At 49.3% G+C, this 23,471-nt stretch overlaps 1 protein-coding gene across 7 annotated transcripts in view; it reads right to left on the reverse strand.

Moving 5' to 3' along the window:
* FBXL2 (F-box and leucine rich repeat protein 2) overlaps positions 1-9,038 on the reverse strand; it is a 108,732-nt gene extending 99,694 nt beyond the window's left edge. For 2 of the 7 annotated variants that reach the window (XR_012901888.2, XR_012901889.2), the window contains exons 1-2: positions 8,800-9,023; positions 2,521-2,582 (exon numbers count right to left, since the gene is read on the reverse strand). Coding sequence is in view for 4 of the 7 variants with exons in the window: in XM_075921837.2 (XP_075777952.2) it covers positions 2,521-2,582; positions 8,800-8,802 (65 nt within the window). In the remaining 3 variants the exon portion in view is untranslated. Of the gene's footprint in view, positions 1-2,520; positions 2,583-8,799 lie in introns of all 7 variants that reach the window. The other 5 variants (XR_012901890.2, XM_075921837.2, XM_075921841.2 and 2 more) reach the window with 5 other exon arrangements.
* Between the last annotated feature and the right edge of the window lie 14,433 nt (positions 9,039-23,471).

Genomic DNA, 23,471 nt, shown 5'->3' on the forward strand with positions numbered 1-23,471 from the left:
ATCTTTTCACCATGAAAGCAGTGTACTAGGTAGAGTCAGTTTGTCGAGATTCTTAGGAATTGCTGTTAAAGAACTCTGAACCTACTGCCAGCTGGCACCAATGGGCCTCTGGGTCAAAACAGTTTTGAATGTTCCAATACAAAACGAAACCGTTAGAAACTTATTTTCAGAGGAACTCTTATATTGAGTTTACGCAATTTCAAGATGTGAAAAATATTTGTGACAATAACAAATGTTGACAAATTTCAAGTTCATATGCAGGTGTGAAATATTTAAAAATGCATGACTATAACACACTGTGCAACGTGCTATGTCTGTTGATAAAACAGCCAGAGATTTTCTAACAGGCCTGGAGATACAAGCTACAACACATTCACAGAGAAGAATTAATTTTCTCTCAAAGAAAATTCAAGCTTACTCAAAAAAAAAAAGTCTAATTTCTTTAAACATAAATCAGTTTATTTGATGCCATAAGAATAGCAGTGCTCTAGTACACATCTGAGGCATGCATAATATATTGGGAACACTGTATTTTCTGTTTACTGTGAAAAGAAAAGTATTGCAAACATTTTTCCACTTAAAATAGGCAGGAAGTGATGACATTAGTTAACCCATGCCTCTCTTAAATGTATGAAGGATATACAGGCAGTCCCTGGCTTACGTACAAGATAGGGACTTGTAGGTTTGTTCTTAAGTTGAACCTGTATGTAAGTCGGAACTGGCGTCCAGATTCAGCCGCTGCTGAAACTGACCGCCAGTTCTGACTTACATACAGATTCAACTTAAGAACCCCAAGCGTCCCCAAGTCAGCTGCTGCTGAAACTGATGAGCGCTGATTCCAGGAAGCCTGGGGCAGAGCAACTCTGCCTCGGGCTTCCTGTAGTCAGCGCTGGTCAGTTTCAGCAGCGGCTGACTTGGGGACGCCTGGGGCAGAGCAGCTGGGGTGCTGCTGGGTTGCTCCAGTAGCGCCGCTCCTCGGCGCTACTGGACCAACCCAGCAGCACCCCAGCTGCTCTACCCCAGGCGTCCCCAAGTCAGCCACTGCTGAAACTGACCAGCAGTGGCTGAATCAGGACGCCTGGGGCAGAGCAGCTGGGGTGGAGCAGCTGGGGTGCTGCCGGGTTGGTCCACTGCCTCAACGGGCTGGATCCAGTGGCTTGGTGGGCCAAATCCAGCCCATGGGCCGTATTTTGCCCAGGCCTGATATAGAGACATGTTAGCATGAAGGAAAGGCTATATGAGACAACAACCATGTCAGGTTAGCTGCTGAGCTGTCTGATTCAGGCCAGTTTTGGCTTCTTACAAAAATTGAACGTCTTCAAGTATTTCAGCACTGGATGTTTGTCATGACAGGTAGTTTAAGTTAGTAGCTGAAATAAACTTGTACTGATGTGTGGGAGTTGAAATATCCATCTATTCCTTAACCACATTGTGTCTTTTGAGCATATGTGGTAGTTAACTCCTGCCGACTGTGAGCCCTTCCAGAAGAAACAACAATGTAGCACAGGGGTGGGCAAGAGAGCCTCCAGGGGCTGGATCCAGCCCACCAAGCCACTGGATCCAGCCTACGGACGCCCTGCCACTCCCCTGCCCCATCGGGACCAGGGGGTGGTGGGACCATGCAAAGTCCCCTTCCCCTCTCGGGGCACATAGCACTTAGAGTGAACCACCAGCTGCTCTAAGCACTGCGTACCCCTTGTAGGGAAGGGGTAGGAAGCAAGAGACTTCAGAAATGTCCTGAGCTCTCCCATTCCACCTGTGGTCCTGCCCCTTCTTGGGCCACTTCAAAAATTTGTGAAGTTGCCCCTTCTAAAATTATTGCCCATCCCTGCTCTAAGCAAATCTATGGCTGGCTGCATTAGCTAGCATGGATAAAGTATGCATTTGCCTATTTTCTCTTTTCCTTCCAGTCTTCTTGAACATTATATAGCACAGAGTACCAAAAAGAGTTAGAAGAGATGCCTCGTTAAACTAACTTTTCAGCTTTTATGTTTTCATTTATTTTTAGTAATAAAAGAGACTTTTGTAACAAAAACCCTAAACAACAACTAAAATGACTGCATAAAGAAAAGGATAGAATACTATTTTTATAGAGTATGAAGATAATACTGTAGGAAATTTTTTTCATCAATTCAGTATGTAGTTAAAGTAGACAAACAATATCTTCACTTACGTTAGATTCCCCCAAAAGTTTAGTTTTAGTTTTTATTAAAGAATCCTGTTTACCAAAGTTTTCCAAATAATCTCTTCCTGCTTTATCTGATAATAAGAATAGATTACCAATGCATAAACTGGCACTTTATAGTGTTATTACTATACTTTGAACAGATTTCATGAGGAAGGCTCTGTATTTTCCTACATTCTCTATTTAGAATAAAATGTAAGTGCAAGGGCTGTCAAAAATAAAATCTGATAAGTCTGAGTCAAAATAAACAGAGATATATTTTATTTCAGAAAGCCTACAAAACTATTCATGACATTCAAATTGTAACCCTTTATGTACAAGTTAACTAGAATTACCTTAACAGAAGTTCTTTAGGTAACTTTTTGTTAATGAGGGCTTCATCATTATTTGAGAAAACCTGAAAAAAGAAAGAAAATACATTATGAAAAACACTAGTTATATTAGATTAAGAAGAAAAAAAGAGCACTATTACTGCATTTCATACCCTTTAAAAAAAAAAAAAAAAAATCAACAAATCTTGCAAATGTAGTCAACAGCATTATACCTCGTCTCTAATAGCCTTCTTTTGATACCCAAATTAAGGCTAAGATTTTGTCATGGCTATTTTTAGTAGAAGTCATGGACAAGTCATGGACAATAAACAAAAATTCATACAAATCCATGAAATGTCCCTGACATTTACTAAAATTAACTGAGACAAAATAGGGATGAAGGGGGATCCAACACCCACGGCTGCTCGGGTTACCAGGTAGACCGCCCCCCAAAAAAAACAGACAATTGATCATGGTCCGGGGGGGAGAGACCGACTGGAAGGGAAGGTGGGAAGCAGAGCGGGGGGGGGGGATTGGGGGCTGCGGTGCCGGCCAGGAGGAAGGGGGGCCGGGAAGCAGAGTTGGTGGGGGTGGGGGTGCAGCGGTGCTGGCTGGGAGAGATCAGGAGGGGAAGTGTGGGAGAACAGGCTGGCTGGGAAGGGAGGGCGGGTGAGCAAATCAGCCAGCGGGGAGCAGGACTGACCCGGGCATTTTCAGATCCTGGGGTGCTGCCTGTCCCATGCAGGGTCCCGGCCACACACGAGCGAGGAGGAGGCTTCCCCTCCACCTTACACTCAACTAACTGAGGGTTCCCAGCAGCAATCGCGGCCCCGCTTCCCAGCTGGGAATCCCAGCTGCTCTCCCCACCCACGCCAGGCTTCCGTCCGGTGCACAGCTGGAAAAATCAGAACATTCCGGACATTGTACGTGTCCGGTATTGTCTGATTTATTTTACCGGACAGAGTGCAAATACCGGACTATCCGGTACAATACCGGACACCTGGCAACCCTAAGTGCTGCTGCGACTCTGGGGTCCCCCTCACCCACTGAGAATGGTTGGGTCCCCCTGAGTTGCCAGCTCCAGCCTTGCCATGCTGGGGCTGAAGCAGAAAGTGTCTCAGAGATAGGGCTGCCAGATACTTTCACAAAAAATACCAAACATGGCGGGGAAAAACTGGCTGAGGAAAAAAAAAAAGTCACTGCGCCTTTAAATCCCCACACACTCCGCTCCCCCCACCAGACGGGACAGGGGAAGAATGTCCCAAGCAGCCTTCCGTCTGAGAAAATCAGAAAATACCTGACATTTCTGGGTTTTGGGGTTTGTTTGGTTTTTTTTACCAGATACAGGCCGCAAATACCGGACTGTCCAGGCCAATGCCGGACACCTGACAACCCTACTTAGAGATCTCTGAAAGTCATGGATTCTGTGATGTACATGACCTCTGACACAATCATAGCCTTACCCGTAATATACAACATACTTCCCCTCTACTGGGTCTGAATAATTTTGCTTTATCTTCTGATTTCATCGTAGACTTTTACCCAAATCTCTGAGACCTATCTAGATAATGTTGCCAGCCCTGTTTTGGCACGCATAGGCCAGCTACACATTACATGAGCCTCCACCCTTATTAAAAAAAAAGTAAGATTTTTTTCTTCTTGTTGTTCTTGCTTACAAGGTGCACTGACACAAAGAGTAGAAACATGTTTATTTGTGCATCCATTTGTGTGGCTCTGGAAAAAGAGAAATATCTACAACCTAAAATATCAATTCTAGTGGGCCAGGCCCTACTTCCCAGGAAATGATGGGCTCTAAATTTTACTTTGAGGGTGAAAGTAACTCTTGGAGGGCTGACCATACACAAACTCATTTTTGCTTATTTCTAACCATCGGGTCACTGCTGTTGAGTGGCTATTTTCAGCCCCTTGCACTGAAACACCATAAACTTTAACATCAATGCCTGAGATGGTTTATTGCTTCAAACCCCTGAAGATTATATATCAGTTTCATGTTTAGCCACTAACATGGTAGGGATGTTAAAATGCATTTATTTAATTAATTAACCATATAAAATATCAGAGGTTACATACAGGCTCCTAGTATGTGCAGGGAGTTGGCTTAAAAGCCGGTTCCCAGTGTGCATCAGCACCCTGAGAGGTGCCTGCCTCCCTGTGTTGCTGCCTCTGTATAAAAGGCAGCAGTGTGAAGTCAGTGGGGGGAGGGAGTGTCAGCAGGAAGCAGGTATGCAAGGAGAGCTGGCTTACAAGCTGGCTCCTCACACGCACCAGCTCTTGGGAGCAACCTACGTGTGGGGAGTAGGTTAACTGATAAGCCCAGGTTACACTGTCATATCTCTAGTAGTAGTCCATAACATGTAATCATTGTATTACTTTATATAACAGCAAGATGTAGACCCAAACAAGACTGAGGCCCTATTATATGAGGTGCAGTTCAAACTAGGGATGTGAAAGGTTAACCAATTAACTGGCTAACTAGTAGGCATCAACAGGTTCCAGTTATCCACAGGGACTGGAGCAGCTCCAGCCCCAGGAGGGACCACCAGGAGCTACTCCGACCACCTAGCCAGAGCAACCCTGGTCCATAGTGGACCCAGCTTACCCTCCCTCCCACAGGGTCCATGGGAGCAGACTTGCTGGGTCCATGGGAGCAGACTTGGCAGGTGCTGACATCCCCACTTTCAGGGAACCAGCTGCAGAGCCTGCAGAAAAGACTCCTTGGGCGCAGGGCAGCAAGGGCTGCTGGCTCCACTCCTGGGGCAGCAGCTTGGCTGTGGCAGCAGAGTTTCCTCCCCAAGAGCAAGCCAGCAGCTCTTGCCAGTTCTGCTCCCAGAGAAGCGGCTTTACTGTGATAGGGAAGCTTCCTCCCCAGGAGCATGGCTGGCAGGGACTGGTGGTCCAGTTTCCAAACAGGTGGCTTTTCTGCAGCAGGGAAACCTCTCACTAGGAGCAGAGCTAGCAGGGGCTAACAACCTTGCTTATTTAAGCTTTATACTGCAGACCTGCAGCAAGTGTAACTATAAAACCACTGAGATTTTCAGTGGTGACAGTTATCCGTTTAACTGATTTTTTTACATCCCTAGCTCAATCTTGTTTGGTTCTTCTAACTGTTGCTATTATACAAAGTAGCACATGATTATGTGTTATATGGGCTACCTATTAGGGATGTGAAAGTGTAACAGTGTGTATAATTACATACAGGCTCTCCATTCGTGTGGGGGTAACCTTAAAAACTAGCTCCCCGGGAGCTGCCTGCTCCCCCATCCCTGTGTTGCTGCCTCTGTTTCAGCAAACTCGATGGCAAATCACTTAGATGTTAAATTAAATATTATGTTAACAGCTGCAAATCTATGAGGTTTTCACTGGTAAGATATTACAATAAGCTATTTGTATTTTGAATGTCCCGAAAACTGTCTATTTTAGTAAAAGGATATATTGTTTAATATTTATAAGGATACTATCAAATTGAAATTTTTAAAAATAAGTTTTTAAAAAGAGCACCCTATAAATAGTATGTACTGAAAATCCTCTTAAAATATTCTTTTGCTGATGTTCAGAACCACAACAAACATGCTGCCAGACCCTCTCCCTGCTCCCCTCTCCTTCATTTCTGTGCACTCATCTGATTGTTGCCTGTTCTATTTGTGCTGAAAAGAGAACAGATTAGCTCTCCCATAGTAGCTCATGGAACTGACTAAATTAACCAACAGCACCACAGCAAAACCACTCATCCACAAAGATGGCAAGCCTAAACAAAAAAAAATAAAGCTTTTTTTCTTTATTACATACTAGCATTACCCATCACATTGGGACAGTAGACATACATGTGGCCTCCTCCCTCCCTGCTGTTCCCGGGGCAGGGAGGCGTGGGCCACGCGGCCACTTCCCTTCCCGCTGCTCCAGGGCCAAGGAAACTGGACCCATGCGGACTCTTTCATCGCCACTGCTTCCAGAGCTGGGAAGGCTTGGGACAGCTCAGGCTGTGGGGCCTCCACCCACCCCCCTGCTCCAGAGCGTGGGGAGGCTCCGGCCATACGGCCTCTTCCCTTTCTGCTGCTCCTGGGGCTGGGGGCGAGTTGTGGCCATGCATCCTCTATCCTCGCTGCTGCTCTGGGGATGCACATGCTCTTCCCCTCCCTGTGGTGTTGAGACAAGCACACACACGTGGCCTCCTCCCTCCCCGCTGCTCCCAAGGCCAGGAAGGCTTGGGACGGCTTAGGCCATGGGGCCTCCTCTCTTTCAGCTGTTCCCGGGGGCAAGTTGGGACCATGGGGCCTCTTCTCTCCCCCCCTTCTCTGGAGATGCTGGGGCACACATGCTCTTCCCCTCCCCACAGGGAGGGGGGCGGGGAGATGCACTTGATGTGCTGCTCCTCCTCCTCTTCCTCTCCCTGTGATGGGGGCAAGTCCTCAGCAGAGGGGGCGGGGCTGGGGGGTCTGCCTCCTGCTAGAAACTTCTCAAGTCTTCTGAAATGGTCTGTGACAGATGCCTCTCATTTTATAATAGTATAGATTAGACATCAAGGGCTCCACTTGAACCTGACAAGTAAATGATGCGGCAGATTTAGACAGACACACAGAATCATTTATTTCCATTCTGAATTATATTAATAAATTTAGCAGCATCCAGGTTTCAACAGGAATACTGGTCAAGACAACAGACATACAGTCTGATTGCTCATACTGGAACAGAACTATATTAACGGATACCAAACCTCTCTGCTGTCCCTACCTCACCCTCATTCTGCTGCCTTAGAGACAGCAGCAAAGGGGGAAGGGTGAGGGCAGGCAGCTCCATGGGATCTGCAGGAAGCAGCAGGGGAAAGTAGGTGGCTCCACAGGAATCAGCTCCCTAGGGGTATGTCTAGACTATGTGTGTCTGTCGCTAGAGCCATGTAGATTAGTTTACTAGACATACCCAAATGAAGCAGCGATTTAAATAATCGCCACTTCATTTAAATTTAAATGGCTGCCGCACTGTGTCGATCAGCTGTTTGGAGGCACAGCGCTGTAGTCTGGACGTTCCGCGGTCAACATCAAAAGCATTTGTCGACCTCCCTGGTAAACCTCATCCCATGAGGCATAACGGGGAGGTCGACAAATGCCTTTGATGTCGACTGCGGAGCGTCCAGACTACAGCGCTGTGCCGCCAAACAGCTGATCGGCACAGCGCAGCAACCATTTAAATTTAAATGAAGCGATGATTATTTCAATCGCTGCTTCATTTGGGTATGTCTAGTAAACTCATCGACATGGTTCTGGCGACAGACACACGTAGTCTAGACATACCCTAAGGAGCTGGTTCTTAAGCAGGCTCTGAGAGGCAACTGGCTCCTGTCCCCTCCGCCCCTGCTGCCTGATAACAGAGGCAGTAAAAGGGGGAGGTGTTGTGTCAGTCATTTGGATTAACCAATAGGCCCAGGCTTATCAGTTGTTTAAATGTCCATATGCTATAAGGATGTTAGCTAGTGCGTAATTGAATATTTGCATAATTGCATCAAATTTTAGCGGTTACACAACTATTCAACAGTCCCCAGGGGTGGGGTTGCAGCCAGTGCGCTTCTGGCCCTACTCCTAGGGAGCGCCCTGCCAACCTGTGCTGCTGCCTCTCAATCAGAAGCAGCAATACAGAGGGAGAGGGGGCTGGTGAGAGCCAGTCCACAAGAGGAGCCACTTCAAAAACTGGCTTCCGGAGCAAACCAGCTCCTGCCTGCCATCCCACACTGCTGCCTCTGATATAGCAGTGCAGGGTGGCAGCAGCCCCTGTCCATAGCAAGCCCAGCCCCACCACCACAGAGGCTTCTTTGTGGCAGTCTCCCCTGCCCCTCCCCTCTACGGAGGAGGGGGGGCAGGCAGGTCAGCGAAGCCGCTTCTTGTGTGTAAGTGCCTCCCGCCTGCCCCCCTCACCTCCCCCCCCCCCACTTCTGCCTCTATCAGAGCTGCCACATGGAGGTGAAGGGGAGGGGTCAGCAGAGGTGGTGCTCGTGCTCCTGCTCCCCATGGGCACCAGCTCCTGCCCACCCCCGCCTGCTGCCGCTGGTGGACGAGGCTTCATTCACACCCCCCCCCGCCCCTCACACCCCGCCCCGCCCCCGTCTCCCAGCGCCCAGCCCCGTCCGCAGCTGCCCCGCCCCGCCCCTCGCGACACGCCGTTGGGGGCCGCGCCTCCCTCGCGCCCTGCGCAGCCCCCGTCCCGAGCCCCACCACACTGACCACCCCCCCCCCGCCGCCAGAGGCAGGCGCTCCGGGCGCTAGTGCCGCGCGGGGCGGGGGAGGAGACACTCACCATGGCAAACGCTCTGCGGCGGGGCCGGTTGTCCTGGTGACAAGGAACCCAGAGCAGCCACCACCAGGTGCAGGGGCTGCGCGCGCAGCTGAGCCCAGGAGGCTGAACGAAGGGGCGCGTGACCGGAAGCCTCCAGCTGATTAGGCCCAATCCCCCCTCCTCCTCCCCCCCCCCCACCTGACTCGAAGAGGCGGGGAGAAGAGGAGAGAGGAGCGGAGCTGTATCGCCTCAGAAGTCACGTGTTGGCGGGGAGCAAAGCCCGATGGGGGGGGGGCTGACGCGGCTGGAGAACGTTGGCGGGGAAGGGGGCGGAGACTCCGCGGGCAGCAGCGCCCCCTGGAGCGGCCACGCCTCATTGCCACGAGCCGCAAGGGCAGCGGCGCGTTTGCGGGCGGGTCCGGGTGGGCAGGGGTTTAGCAGCAATAGGCCCCCTGGGAGCCTCCCGTGTGCACCCCTCCCGCGTTAGATGGGGAGAGGGAAAAACAACCCTGCCAGTCCTCCAATGGGTAGACTTATGGAACAGTAGAACTGGAAAGTACCTCCAGCGAGCATCCCCTCCAGTCCCCTGCACTCACAGCAAGACCAAGGGTGGTGCCTGCTCAATAATAGATTTTTATTAAGCTTACAATTTTTATTGCACTTGTGAACTCTTTCTATACCACTGTTACATTTTAACAATAACTAGTTTCATACATCTAGTTTTAGTTGAGCTGAAATGGTCGGTGGTAATTTTAGTTTTGCTTCTTGAAAAAGTTAAAAATTAATCTTCTTCCCCTTATCCTATCAACTGGGGTTGTATCAGCATGTAAGCATCTACTATCAGTGTGGGTCAGAGGCGGCACTAAAATCCACTTTACCTACCAATTTGATGCAATCCATCCATCATCTGGATGAAAGTGATCATGAAATAGAGTTCACCATTCTAAAGAAGGGTAGAAGAGAGAACAGCAAAATAGAGACAATGAATTTCGGGAAGGCGGATTTTGGTAAGTTCAGAGAGCTGATAGTCTCAATTCCCATGGGACCTTACCTGAGGGAAAAAAACAACTGAGGAGAGTTGGCAGTTTTCCAAAGGGACATTGTTAAGAGCCCAAAAGCAAGCTATTCCAATGTGTCAAAAAGATAGAAAATGGCAAAAGACCGACTTGGCTTAACCACGAGATCTTGCATGATCTAAAAATAAAAGAGGAGTCATAAAAAATGGAAAGTAGGACAAATTACAAAGGATGAATATAGGCAAGAAGCACAGGAATGCAGAGTAAAGATTAGAAAGGCAAAGGCACAGAATGAGCTCAAACTAGCTACAGGAATACAGGCAGTCCCCGAGTTACACGGATCCGACTTATGTCAGATCCGCACTTACGAACGGGGCTTTTCTCGCCCCGGAACTCGTGGGCAGTGGGACCACCCAGACGCGCAGTGGTCCCGCCACCGCGTCCTCCGGGGCGAGAAAAGCTGCTCTGGGTGTCCCTGGTCTGCTAGTGGGGGGGGTCCCCAGCAGACCAGGGACACCCTGAGCAAAGCCTTGGAGGCGGCAGGGTGCCAGCGGCTGGGCTGTCCGCGTGCTGGGCTGTCCGCTGCCCGTGTGCTCCGTGGCTTTGCTCCCCGTCTCCCTGGTCTGTTGGTCTCCTGCACTGCTGCCCCTCTATCAGAGGCAGTTGTGCCAGGGTGGGGGCAGATAGCTCTGTGGGATCAGATGCTCATGAGGAGCCAGCTTAAAAGCTGGATCCACATAGGCACCAGCTCCCGCCCCATCCCGTCCCCCTTGGTGCCTCTGATACAGCAGGCTCAACTTGCTATGTGCATCATTTTGCTCCTAGGGCTCCTGCCACCATGGTGAGTGTAGTGGGACCAACTTCTGCTGCAACCGTGTGCCAGACCCCTCCAGATAATCTCCAAGGGTGTCCAGGGCCCTAAAGTGCAGGGCCTGGAAGTGCCACAACAAACCACCCCATGGACAGGACACCTCTGTGTGCCAGAGGGTGTGCACTAGGGAATGAGAAGCTCGTTTGTATGACCCTGTGCTTGCATCCCATTTCGGGTTACCATCAGGGCTGAAAGTAATTTAACCCACCTATTATAACCCACCCCTGTTGAGGGAACACTCAGGGCAGGAGTGGAGGAGGGGGGTTGTGATACAACAGTAGCTATAAGAAATTAAGTGTGGAGCAGAGTGGGTGAGGCTCAGGGCAGAGGGCTGGGATGTGAGGGGGTGCAGGAGTCAGGGTATGGCTATATGAGGAGCTCAGGACAGGAAGTCAGGGGGTGCAGACAAATGGCTGGGACCGGATTAGGGCCGCCAAAGCTGGATGGAGGCAGAGGCTGGTCCCCCTGCAGTGGAATCAAGCTAGGGTGCCGCAGCAGGATCCAGGTCAGAGCCGCTCTGTCTCTGGCAGGGTCTGAGTTGGAACCCAGTGGCCCTGGCCAGTTGTAGGGAAGGCTAATTTTAGGCTAGGGGTGAGGTAGGCCCCTTCCCCAGCTGCCATGGGTTCCTGGCCTGCCGGCTCCTTTAATCTGTTGCCAGAGCCAGCCTGCAGCAGAGCAAAGTGCCCCATAGCGGCTCACCTCCTTACTTTCACCTCTGGTTACCATGGAATTTAAGTGGCTTGGAGGGCCTTATAGGAATAGTGACTTTTACCCATATAGGTAATTTCAGAGGGGCAGCCGTGTTAGTCAGTAACTGAAAAAACTTAATAGCAAATAGTCCTGTAGCAGAAGAATGAAGTGGGTTGTGCCCACGAAAGCTCATGATACCATCTACATTTTTTGTTAGTCTCAAAGGTGCTACAGGACTATTTGCTGTTTACGTTTTTTCATATAGATAGACCTTACTTACATAGAGTCCAACTGAGTTCAGTGGGACTATCTGCATAGGCAGGCCCACTTTGGGAGAGAGGGAAAGCAGAAACTGCCCCAGGCCTGATGAGTCCAGGAGCACAGAGCTGCCACCCCACACCTTGTCCAGGGGCTTGGCCTGGCCCTCAGCTCCCATAGGGATGGGTAAGAACTTGCAGAATAATGCATCTATCTTAGTTTCCTCTTCCATTAGTGGACACAATTATGTATTTCTAAATTCATTGTGACCAACGTGATTAAGCTTTAACTTTAAAACAATGCTCTACCCTGTGGTTTTCATATTTGTTCAGTATGTGGGGAATCCTCCTATGTGACATAATGAAACTTATTCCCATCGTCCTATTTATAAAGCCCTGGAAATCCACAGATAACCGCTTTATATCCACAGGTAGCTGCATCCACAGATAGCTCATTTTTGCAGACATGGATGCAGATACAAATTATGTATCTACAACCCTGAAATTTTGTGGATATCTGCAGGTATCCTCATCCACAGATGTCAATGTGGATATCCATAGCTCATTTCTGTGGCTACAGATGCAAATGCAGATAAAAATTTTGTATCCCAGCAGGACTCTACCTATTTTGTGGTTTGCCTACAGATGGCTTGCAGTTTAGAAAAACTTGTGTTTTCATTTAGTGTATATGTAAAATAAATTACACCAAGGAACTGTGTTGTCAAATATTTGCTTAGATTCTTAGTACTTGAGTTTGCCAATAAGATAAAATTTGTTTTAATTCTTTTATACTAACATCATAATCCTAACTTGTAAATTCATATCTAGACACAGAAGTAACAAATGTTTGCACTGGCTTGTTGTGAATAGTGGTGACATTTAGGAATTTTAATGTGCAGTTTAATGTTTTCATAATGTCATTGTGAATCCGTGCTTAATTTTGGCAAAAGTTAACTTTGTTCCTAAGATACTTAGTGCTAAGTATTTCTATTTTTTAATTCAACAAAATGAGCTGGTGGGACTCCTGAGGGAATGTAATCAATGACATTCTAATTTAGAGACCCTGCATAGATACAAAAGTGTGGATCTGCAGCCTTGGGGCTCAACTCATCATCTGATCCATAATTCGCGATCCAAAGCACTTGGCACAGGCAGCTCAGAAGGATGGGCTCCAGTTTTTGAAAGGGAAGCCATGACTCCAACAGGTTAAGGGCCTGGACCCCGACCCATAGAACCCAGGGATCATAGCTCCCAGACCCACAGTTCTAATCACATACCCCTAAGACGGGGTGGACAAAAGGGCCTCCACTGGCCAGATCCAGCCCGCAGAGGCCCTGCTGCTCCCCTGCCCCAGGCCAAGTAGGTCTTAGGGGCGGGGAAGCACCCAAAGCCTTCTCCACTCTGCTCCCGCCCTGCAAGCAGTGCACAGCACTTCAAATTGCTGCACGCGTCTCACAGGATGGGGGCAGAGAGGAGGCGGCTTTGGGCACTCCCCCTCTCCCAGGCCTTAATTGGCCAGGGAAGCACGCAAAGCCTCCTCCCGGCCTGCCAGGAGCACGGGCACAATGAAGTGCTGTGCACTCTCACAGAGTGCAGGGGGAGAGAGCAGAGGGGGCTTCGTGCACTCCCCAGCCAATCAGGGCCTGGGCAGGGGGAGCTGTGTGAAGCTTCCTTCGTCCTGCCCCGGCCCTGCAAAGAGCCCGCGGCACTTCAAAGTGCCATGTGCTCCTTGCAGGGGGGAGGAGGTTCCCCATGCTCTCCCACCCCCAGGCCCTGAGTGGCCTGGGGTGAGGGAGCGTGCCACACCTCTTCCAGGGCATGGGTTCCTAGTGGGAAGGGAGGGCAGAGGGGCTCATCCACCCCCAGACCAATCATAGTCTGGGGGTGGGGTAGCACCGCCTCTTCCCATTTAGGCCCCACCCCTTCTGGGGGGGCCCAGGATTACTTTAAAAAATTTTGGAGTAGCCCCCAGGCAAAAATTATTGCCCACCCCGCCCTAAGACCTAGAGCCATTCCCCTGGCAGAGATGAGACAAGAACCAGGAGTCCTGGCTCTCAGCCTAACACCCCCACCTCATCCCCTGCACATCTGCCCCCGTGCAAGGCAATTTGAGCCCCTTCTCCCGTGCCCCACACCTGGGAACTGTGCGAGGGCACCTTAAGGCTGTGCTTGGTGCTACTGAGCTGGTGCCCGGCCTCCTGCACTGCTCGCAAGCAGCTGACACACAGGGCGGCTGCCAGGGCTTGTGATTGTTGGGTTGCGGAGTAGCAACCTCTAGCCTGACACGTAAACTGTGGGCCGACCAATGCTAATGGGCAGGGGAGGGAAATAGCTACTTATTCTAAGACAGCGCTGTCTTAAAATAATTAGTTTTTTATACTGTTTTTCTGCATTCCCTCAGCTATGTGCCAGAGGCAAGTGCCTCCCCCTTGTTACGGCCCTGTTTTAGGTACAGCTATGAAAGAGGACACAGTGCTGATGGCCCATTAGCAAGAAAAAGTGAACTGTAAAAGAGCTTACCCTTCCTGGGTAACATGTGGGTCAGCCTGTGAAGAATGGCTATAGGGGCCCTACAGAAACATGTGACTATGTTGACTGATACTGGTACCCATCTTTAATTTTGTACTTTTCCATGAGTAGCTGGGGGAGGAGTGGGAGTCAAACCAGGAAACAAAGGACTCCTGCCTTAGGCAAATCCTATTTAAGTTTGGGGAGTGAGGTAATCCAGGTAATCAATTTTCACCTACTATCAAAGATGAGTTCTGGAAATCACTAAACCTAAACTGGGGAAAAGGGACTGGGCCCAGGCTGGCCTGTGAAGAAGATTATTAGACCACATTTAGGGTGAGAATTCACATGTATCTAGTTTCTTTAGTGTATCTAGCTTTGATTGCATGCCTTGTATTATTTTAGTCATTTGCTTTGCTCAGTTTGCTACCACTTTGATCACTTAAAAAACACCTTTTTATGTTAATAAACTTATTTCTGGTTTATAAAATAAAGTAGTTTATGTAGTTTCTAATGGGAAGGGATGGGCATGCCTTCTTTCGCATGGAAGAAAGAGCTTAACTTCATATAAGTTGGGGATATGGATGTAAAATCCCAGTTACTCCCTTTACTCGCTAAATATTATGTTTAATCAACCAGTGAACTGACTAAACAGGGGCAAGCTGAGGGGGAGAGGGTCACTGTAGCCTGACTGAGCTGGAACTGCCCCCAAGCCCATTATAGCTGGGCTGGAGCATCTGGCCCCATCATGGCCAGGGACTGCTACAACCAGGCCAGGCATGCCACAGATGGGGTCTGCTCCAGGTGGGCTTTAAAGTAATTTAAAATGTATTATTTTTTGGACACTAACAGGTTCTGTCCCATCCATGAGCACCCCTTAGTGGCTAAAAGGTCTCAATAATTACCTTGCCTGCTTGTCAGCAAGACAGTCCAATCAGTGGTTGAGGTGCAGAGCTCCCCCTTGGCCAGGGTTCATCCGAGCCACCGCAGGTTAGCCTTCTGCCAAAGGATCTAGCCTTTCTTGGTTCCAAAGGCCCAGCTCCCACTCAGAGGTAGCCCAGGTGCTGATGCTCCTAGTCAGCCCAGAGGTCTGACCAGGTTGAGTTCCAGGATGGAACTGCTTAGCAGGCACTTGGCAGCTCCTTATATAGAAGCCTGCCATACCCTGATTGGCTGCAGAGCAGGCTGCCCTTCTGCCCTGATTGGAGGACCTCTCCACTTTTCCTGCTGCTGGCCAGGGTGCTGAAAGGCTTCCAGCAGGAAGGTCAGGCTTTCTCTGCCCCATCACAGACACACACAGCAATCATTACCAAATTCACAGCATGATGCAAACAATGCCAGGCTCAGAACACTACAGCAACACATATTACTGTGGCTCAGTGTCAATGTGCTCCTTCAAGGCATCCAGGCTCCTCTGATAGCCTTGTGTTTATAGCACACAGCACAATGGAAAAGAGCAGTGCAGGAGCCAAGCTTTCTGGCAGAGATGGCTGGCTTGCAGGTTACCACAGCAGTTGAAAAGCTGCTGGCAATCTAGCAGGTTGTCCATGGAATGATGGGATTGAAAACTCCTTCACCGTGTGATGCTGTACCTGCCCCCTTGAGGCTCTGCAAACCCTTCCCAGAGAACACTGCTTTCTGTGTCAACACACAAGATGCTATTGAGGCTGCACTGCACCAACAAAAGGAGCACTGTGAGGACATGCAAAAGTGGGTTAACTGTAGCAGTGGCTGTACCTCAGCATAACTTGCATCAAAAAAACTATATAGCATCGACCAGTGATTCTCAAAAGGGGGGGCCATGGCCCCTCAGGAGTCTGTGAGCCCTTTTAAGGGGACTGCAGGGCCCCGTGGCTGAAACCTGGTTCCCTGAGCCATGTTCCCTTCCCCCTCCCCACAGAACTGAAGCAAGGAACCCTGATGGACATGCCCACCAAAACCAAAAGTGGTAAGGGAACCCCTGCACCTTCCCCTGGGCTGAAGCTGGAAGCACCATGGGACTAGGCCCTAAGCCCCATTCTGTGGGCAGAAGCCCATGGCTCATGGGCAAAGCTGGGGAGGGTACAAAGCAATCCCCCCCCCCAAAAAAAACCTGCCTTATCCAGAGTGGAGCTCTCCTGGGACAGCTCACTGCACATCCTCCCCCCCCCCCCCCCACTTCCCTCCAGTCCCTGCCATCTAACCAGGTTGTAAGTGGGAAGTCAGATCCAGGCAGTGTAGGGCAGCTGCTCTTCTGGCTGTTGGTGCCATGGAGCAGGGAGCTGTGGCACTCACCTGTCTGCTGCTGGTGCTCGGGGTTAGGGCTGCGTCTCAGCTCCCAATCCCCTTTGTCTGCTCACACTACTGGCCAGAGCCACCTGGGTGGGGGGACTTCACTCTGGGGCTGGCCAAGCCCTCAGAGAGCAACCACTGTAAGGGGAGTTCTCCGAGCACACAGCCCCAAACTACCCTGCTCCCTGTACCTTGAGCTACCCCCCTGCCCACACACAGGCTCTAATTATCCATCCACTGCACTGTAGCTACCCCCCCTACCCATGTACAGCCCCTAACTACTTCTCTCTCTGCATTCTGATCTACCACATGCCCACACACAGACCCTAGCTAGTCCCTCCCTACAACCTAAGCTAGCCCCTGCCTGCACATGGCCCCTACCAATGCCTTCTCTGCACCCTGTGCTACCCCCATGCCCTCACACAGCTGCCAGCTACCCCTTTCCCTGAGGGTGGCTGATGGGGAGAGCAAAGTGGGCAACTGCCCCAGGGCCTAGCAATTTAAAAGGGCCTGGGGCTGCTGGCTGCTGCTGTAGCTACACTGGCAACAGCAGTGGCTAGAGCCCCAGGCCCTTTAAATCACTACGGGTATGTCTACACTACCACCCTAGTTCGAACTAGGGTGGTAATGTAGGCAACCGGAGTTGCAAATGAAGCCCGGGATTTGAATTTCCCGGGCTTCATTTGCATAAAGCCGGGCGCCGCCATTTTTAAATGTCCGCTAGTGCGGACTCCGTGCCGAACTAGGGTGGTAGTGTAGACATACCCTACCAGAGCCCCAGGCGATGTGGCCCTGCTCCACTGAAGGGTGGGCAGGAGGAGGCTAGTTCCAGGTCCCACCCCTTCCGCCCAAGGCCCTTCTGTCACGTTACTGGATTTTAAGGGGAGTAGCCAGATCACTGTTGCACCCATGGGGGGGTATTTGCCCCAAAATGTATACAAAGGAGGCAATGTGAGTTGGCACATGAAAGCTTGTGTTCTACTGATTCTGTATATGCTATTCATGTACTTGTATGATATCTGTATGTGGAGTTATAAACATGTACTCTGGGTTGATGCTGGAAAATTCCTGGCAGAGCAATGTGCCAGGAATGTTCGTTCAATGTCTATGATAATTAGCAAGGAGACAATGAAGCTATAGGTGCCAATTCACATCTCAGGAATGTGACTGATACCTGCAAACCAGCCAGGGCTGAAGGGCTGCCAGCATAAGACACAGGGATAGGTCGTTGGACCATGTGACCTTCTATGGCCAGGAATACGCTGAGGGAGGTATATAAGTGCCATGTGGCACCTCCATCTTGTCTTGAGTTCAGCTCCTGATCCCAGATGCAGCCTTGCAGGGAACAACAAGCCGGGAAGAACCGGGGACCCATTCTGACATAGGATGTACATCAGAGACTTTTAAGATAGTAGTTTTTAACATCTCTGCTAAGAGCCGGTATCGATTCAATGCATGGGTGATTCAATGCATGTAATGTATTATCCTTAACAACCTTACTCTCATGCTTGTCTTTCTTTTAATAATAAACCTTTAGATTCTAAAGGATTGGCTCAGCGTGATCTTGTGAGTAAGATCCAGAGTGTAAATTGATTGGGAACTGTGGCTGGTTTCTTGGGACTGGAAGAACCTGTTCAGGATAGGTGAGATTGGGTTCTATAATCCCTCACCTGTGTGTTAGTCCTGGGGCTGATTGGGGCACAGGAAGAGCTGTGGTGTCAGAGGGGTTTTGCTCATGAGGCTTCAGGCTAGCCAGATTGGCAGCTGAAGCGCTTGTTGTGACTGGTTTGTGGCCTATTTGGGAAGGTTCCCGGTCTGGGGCTGTAAGGAGCCCCAAGTTTGAGTAATTTACCCTGACTTGGCCCAGTCTGTCACACCTTCCCTTTCCAGGGTCCTGGAGCCAGCTCCCCTCAGGGCCCAGCAAAGTCTCTCATCAGCCCTGCTCTTGCTGTACCCTAAATTTGGGGGAGGGATAGCTCAGTGGTTTGAGCATTGGCTTGCTTACACCCAGGATTAAGAGTTCAATCCTTAAAGGGGCTGGTTAGGGATCTGGAGCAAATCTGTCAAGGATGGTGTTTGGTCCTGCTCTGAGGGCAGGGGACTGGATTTGATGACCTCTCAAGGTCCTTTCCAGTTCTATGAGATAGGTATATCTCCACATATTATTATAAGCTACCTCACTGCCTGTACATTGCCCCTAGCTAGCCCTTCTATGAACCCTCAGTGACCCCCCTGCCTGCACATAGCCCCTAGCTAGCCCTATCCCTGAACTACCATCCTGCTCACCCAGAGCCCCTAACTATCCAAGACCCTGTTCTCTGAGCTACTTCTTTCCCCCATCTCCAATAGAAGGCAAATTACATCTGTGCCCAAGAGTTACTTGCCACTTGCCAGGTCTGGAGTCCTGAGTCTCACCCTCTTCCCCATTAGGCCTGGGAGCTTTTATAGCATGTTGCGGTGGGCCTCAGAAAGAAAAAGATTGAGAACCCTGGCCTAGACAAGGCCTTACGCTCCTTTTTGGAGTGGGATGGATGAAACAATGGGAGCCACCCTTCAAAACAGGTTAAACTCCTAGGCTATGTCTATACTGCTCCCGTTTGGTGCAAGAAATATGCAAATGAGGCAAAGCATGGAATATTGCTATGCCTCATTTGCATAATTAACGAGGCTCCATTTTTGCACAAGAGGCTTTTGCACAAGAGCTGTTCTTCTGCATTTTTTTTCAGGAAGAACGGCTCCTGCACAAGAGGGGGTTTTTGCACAAAAAGGAGCCGTGTAGACGTCTCCTTTTTATGCAAAAGCCTCTTGTGCAAAAACGGAGCCTAATTAATTATGCAAATAAGGTGCAGTGATATTCCACGCTTCACCTCATTTGCATATTTCTTCCGCCAAACGGACACGGTATAGACATAGCCCTGTTGTTTGCTCACTGCTGTGTTCAGGGAAACAGGACTTTGTGTACATTCTTTGTAAACAAACTGGGTTGCATCACAGAAATGCCTGACTCCATCATCAATTTCTCCTCCTAAGAGAAACAACTCACAAACCCCTGAATATTGGCTTACCTCTTGGGTAAAAAGGGGATATCAGTAATAATGGAGATCCAGTCAGGCTGGAATAGAATAGCCAGAGGCAGGTTCTCATGATGTGTGTGACCACAAACTATAAGAGAGCTGGTTGGTCTTATTTTAAGTATAGCTTAAAATAAGACCAATTAGCTGTATACCTTTCACAGTGGTATACCTTTTGGCAAGTATTCACCAGTAATTCAGAAACATATGTTCCAGTAAGCAGTACCTTAGCTACAGAGATAACATAATTTCCATTTGTAATAAAGTATGTATTATTTATTATATATTTACTAAAAGTGATTTAATACATAGCTAAAATATTTTGTTATATTTCTAACTTTATGAAAAATGGCTCATTGTCATATTTTAAGTGTATTTTACCTATTCCCAAATATGTGAAACATATAACATATATATATATACAATATATGGAAAAATATATTATTTTTCCAAATAAATGGTCTCAGCCACAAATCTAATTTTAGAGATGTCAGCTTGTGATGACATCTGCACTATTAGATTCATGTCTGGAAATCATATATTGGCCAGGTTCTCACTTATGGAAATAAAAAAGCTAGGGAAAACTCTCTCACACACAAACTCGTGCATACAAGACTTTGTGGTTCAAATTTCTTGGCTCTTTAGCACAAGGGTGTGGAACCTTTTTTGGGTTGGGGGCCGCACACAAGTGAGAAGCAAAAAAAACAACAACACTCCCCCTTCCCCCCCCCCCCGCAAAATCCACTCACTGATGTGGCCCCGGACTAAGGAGAAAGACATGCCTCACATTCCCCTCCCATACAAGAGCCTGTGGGGGGCCAGCCTAGTAGATTTTGTGTGCTCCAGGCATGTGACGGGGCAGCGGGGGAGGGGGAGCTGGAATGCTAGCACAATCTTTCTACTGCTGGGGGCCCTGAGCTTCAGGGGCCGGATCCAGGTAAGCTGGGGGCTGCATCCAGCCCCTGGACCTGAGGTTCCCCACTCTACTTTAGCACCACAATTATAAAATGTGGATACTCTAAAAAGCTATGCAAAGTCCGTTTCAATTTGCAAATTCATTTTTTGAAAAAATACATTATATTTTAGTCACCTCCTCGGCAGCATTGTGTTATCATTGTACCATGCTGGAAATCCAGTGGTACTAAAAGTTTCCTGCATACTTCTACCTCTGGAGCCAAACTGACCAATTTTTTTAAGGGCTCATGGAAATTAAAGTTCTTTAGCTTTGTTTGTTTTTTCTTCTTCTTTTGCCACGAGTGAGGGATTTTTTCTTTCTTTTTTAAATGAACATTTTAATTTGGAAAGGATCCTAACTAATTCTATCACCTGACAAAGTATCAAGGCAACATTTCTGAAAGAATCCTCAAGGGGGTCAGGGTTATAACATTTAGCAAGTTGTGGGTGGTTTTATATGGATTAGGCTCAGAGTTGATTGTAGGGCGTGTGTAGATTGTTCCTGTGAGAGCAGAGTGCTGCTGCTATGTGTGCTATTTCTCAATACTGTGCTCAGGGAAACAGGACTTTGTGTACATGCTTTGTAAATAAACTGGGCTGCATTACAGAAATACCTAATTCATCATCAATTTCTCCTCCTAACAGAAACAACTTTGCTGTGTTGGAGCATAGCCCAAAGAGAGCAGAGATACGGCTGAATGACCAGGGTAGTGGGTACATTAACTTTGTAATTCCTGGCTTTCAGAGGTTTAAGTTGAACACCTCTCCATGCTCTGGAAGGATGCAAGACACCACCTAACTGTTTGATAATAAAGATGTGGGGAATTTAATGTCCTTTAAAAAGCAATTTCTTGTACCACAAGAAAGGCACCTCCTTGTACCACAGCCCTGTTCTCCCCTCCATTACTTCTGGCAATGATTATCCCAGGCACAGAATGAATGGGTTGCACATTACTCCCTTCACATCTTCTTAACATGCACATAACGTACCTCATGTGGCACGTGACCAGGATTCATCATTGCATTTGGCCGGCTGGTTGGATCATTAGCTTTCTCATTAGCTTTTAATAGGTAGCAGGTTTAAAACAAACAAAAGGAAGTATTTCTTCACACAACACACACTCAACCTACATAACTCCTTGCCAGAGGATGTTGTGAAGGCCAGGACTATCAAAAAGGACCTATATAAATTCATAGACGTTAGGTCCATCAATGACTATTAGACAGAATGGGCAGGAATGGAGTCCCTAGCAACCATTTGTCAGATGTTGGAAATGAGTGACAGGAGAGGGATCACTTGATTATCTGTTCTGTTCATTCCTTCTGCGGCATCTGGCATTGGCTACTGTCAGAAGACACCAGACTAGAAGGACCTTTGGTCTGACCCATTCTGGCCCTTTCTATGTTCTTATTTTCCCTGGCTCAGGCCAGGTATTCATAGGGAGTATGATATGAATGCTGATCCAAGCTACCCACCTCTTCCCTGTACCAATAGGTGATGTGGGTGGGCATAAGGGGTCACCCTAGATGTGATTTTAATTGCTGAAGCCAAGTGCCCTCACTCTGTTCCCCACCCCCTATCCACCCAACTGGTCAGATGCCCTCAGCACTGCTCTGACACTGCTCCCTCACGTCCATTGCTCCGATGCTCCTACATCCCCATTGCTCCAAGCCCCAACACATACAACCCCTCGGCTCTGAGCCCCACTCCCACACACCGGGGATCACCCCCCCTCCTTGTGACTCCCATCTCTTGCTTAGCTTGGAGGGGCTATAGGAAAAAGGGAAGCTGGTGGGGCTGAGAAGACTCCACGTACTAGATGGGGGCGAGGAGGGGCAGAAGAGCAGAGATACAGAATCCCTGCCCCTGATTTGGGCTGACTGTCTGACAAAAGGGCTCTACACATCCACCAGAAGCACAGGAGGCTCAGTGAGGTGTGAAGTGCCCCCCCCCCCCATCTGAAGGGGCTGTGCTCAGCTGAGTAAGAACACCCCAAAGAGAGGAATCCAGATTGAAACAATAGCTCTGAAAGGTGCACTCTGCTCCCTTTATCTCAGTGCTTGTTCTCATTTCCCCTCTCCTGGGCTTTTATTATCCCTATTCACATACCCAACCCATAGAGGGACAGGCTTTCTTAGATCCTGGTGCAGGTGGGCAGGGCAGGGAGAGAGACTCAACCCATCCGAAAGCAGAAGGGTTCCCCAGGCCTGGCTTACATGGCTCGCAGGGAGAGGGGCTCAAATTCTCCCAGAGGTAGAGCTTCCAAATCCCAGCAAACAGACCACGGGGGAGGGGAGTGGAGGGACCAGGGATAGGTTAACTCTTCTTGGGGCCAGGGCTATTAGATTTTTTTTGGGGGGGGGGCAATACTCCAGGGTGAGGCCAAAAATAAAGTGCTCAGAATACAGGCTGGGGTTCCATGCTGGGGCAGTATGTTGGGGTGATAGAGGGCATGTGGGCTCTGGCTGGGGGTGTGGGTTCTGGGTTGTGGCACGGGATGAAGGGTTTGGGATGTAGAATGGGGCTCCAGGCTGGGTCCAGGGGCTTGGAGTGTGGCAGGGGGCTCAGGGCAACAGCTGGGGTAAGGGTGCAGGTCTGAGCAGGAGTTAGGGTGCGGGAGGGGGCTCAGGGTTAGGGCAGAGGGTTGGGATACAGGGAGCTTACCTGGGGCAGCTGCCCTTTGGTGGCAGGCCTCAGGGATAGGAGGAAGCAGGAGGCTCTACATGCTGCCCTGCGCTTGCCTGCAGGCACACACCCCACAGCTCCCTTTGGCTGCATTCCCCGCCCATGAGAGTTGTAGGGGCAGAGCCTGCAGGCAAGGGAAGTGCTCAGAACAGAGCTCCCAGTGGTTGCAGCTCCAGCCAAACAGGGCCTGGGAGATGGCAGTGCATCAAACTGCATCCCCGACCCCCACTAAATAGGACCGGAAAACATGCAGGGGATTTAGTGGCTGCAGCCTCTGGCTAATTGGCCCCCCAAAAAGATCTTCACTTTTTGTGGCCCTGGACTCCAGCACCTAAAGCTCCTTTATTAATCCAGCCCTTGGGGGAACAG

Source organism: Pelodiscus sinensis, chromosome 2, assembly GCF_052426305.1.
Source record: "Pelodiscus sinensis isolate ZL-2025 chromosome 2, ASM5242630v1, whole genome shotgun sequence".
NCBI lineage: Eukaryota > Metazoa > Chordata > Testudines > Trionychidae > Pelodiscus > Pelodiscus sinensis.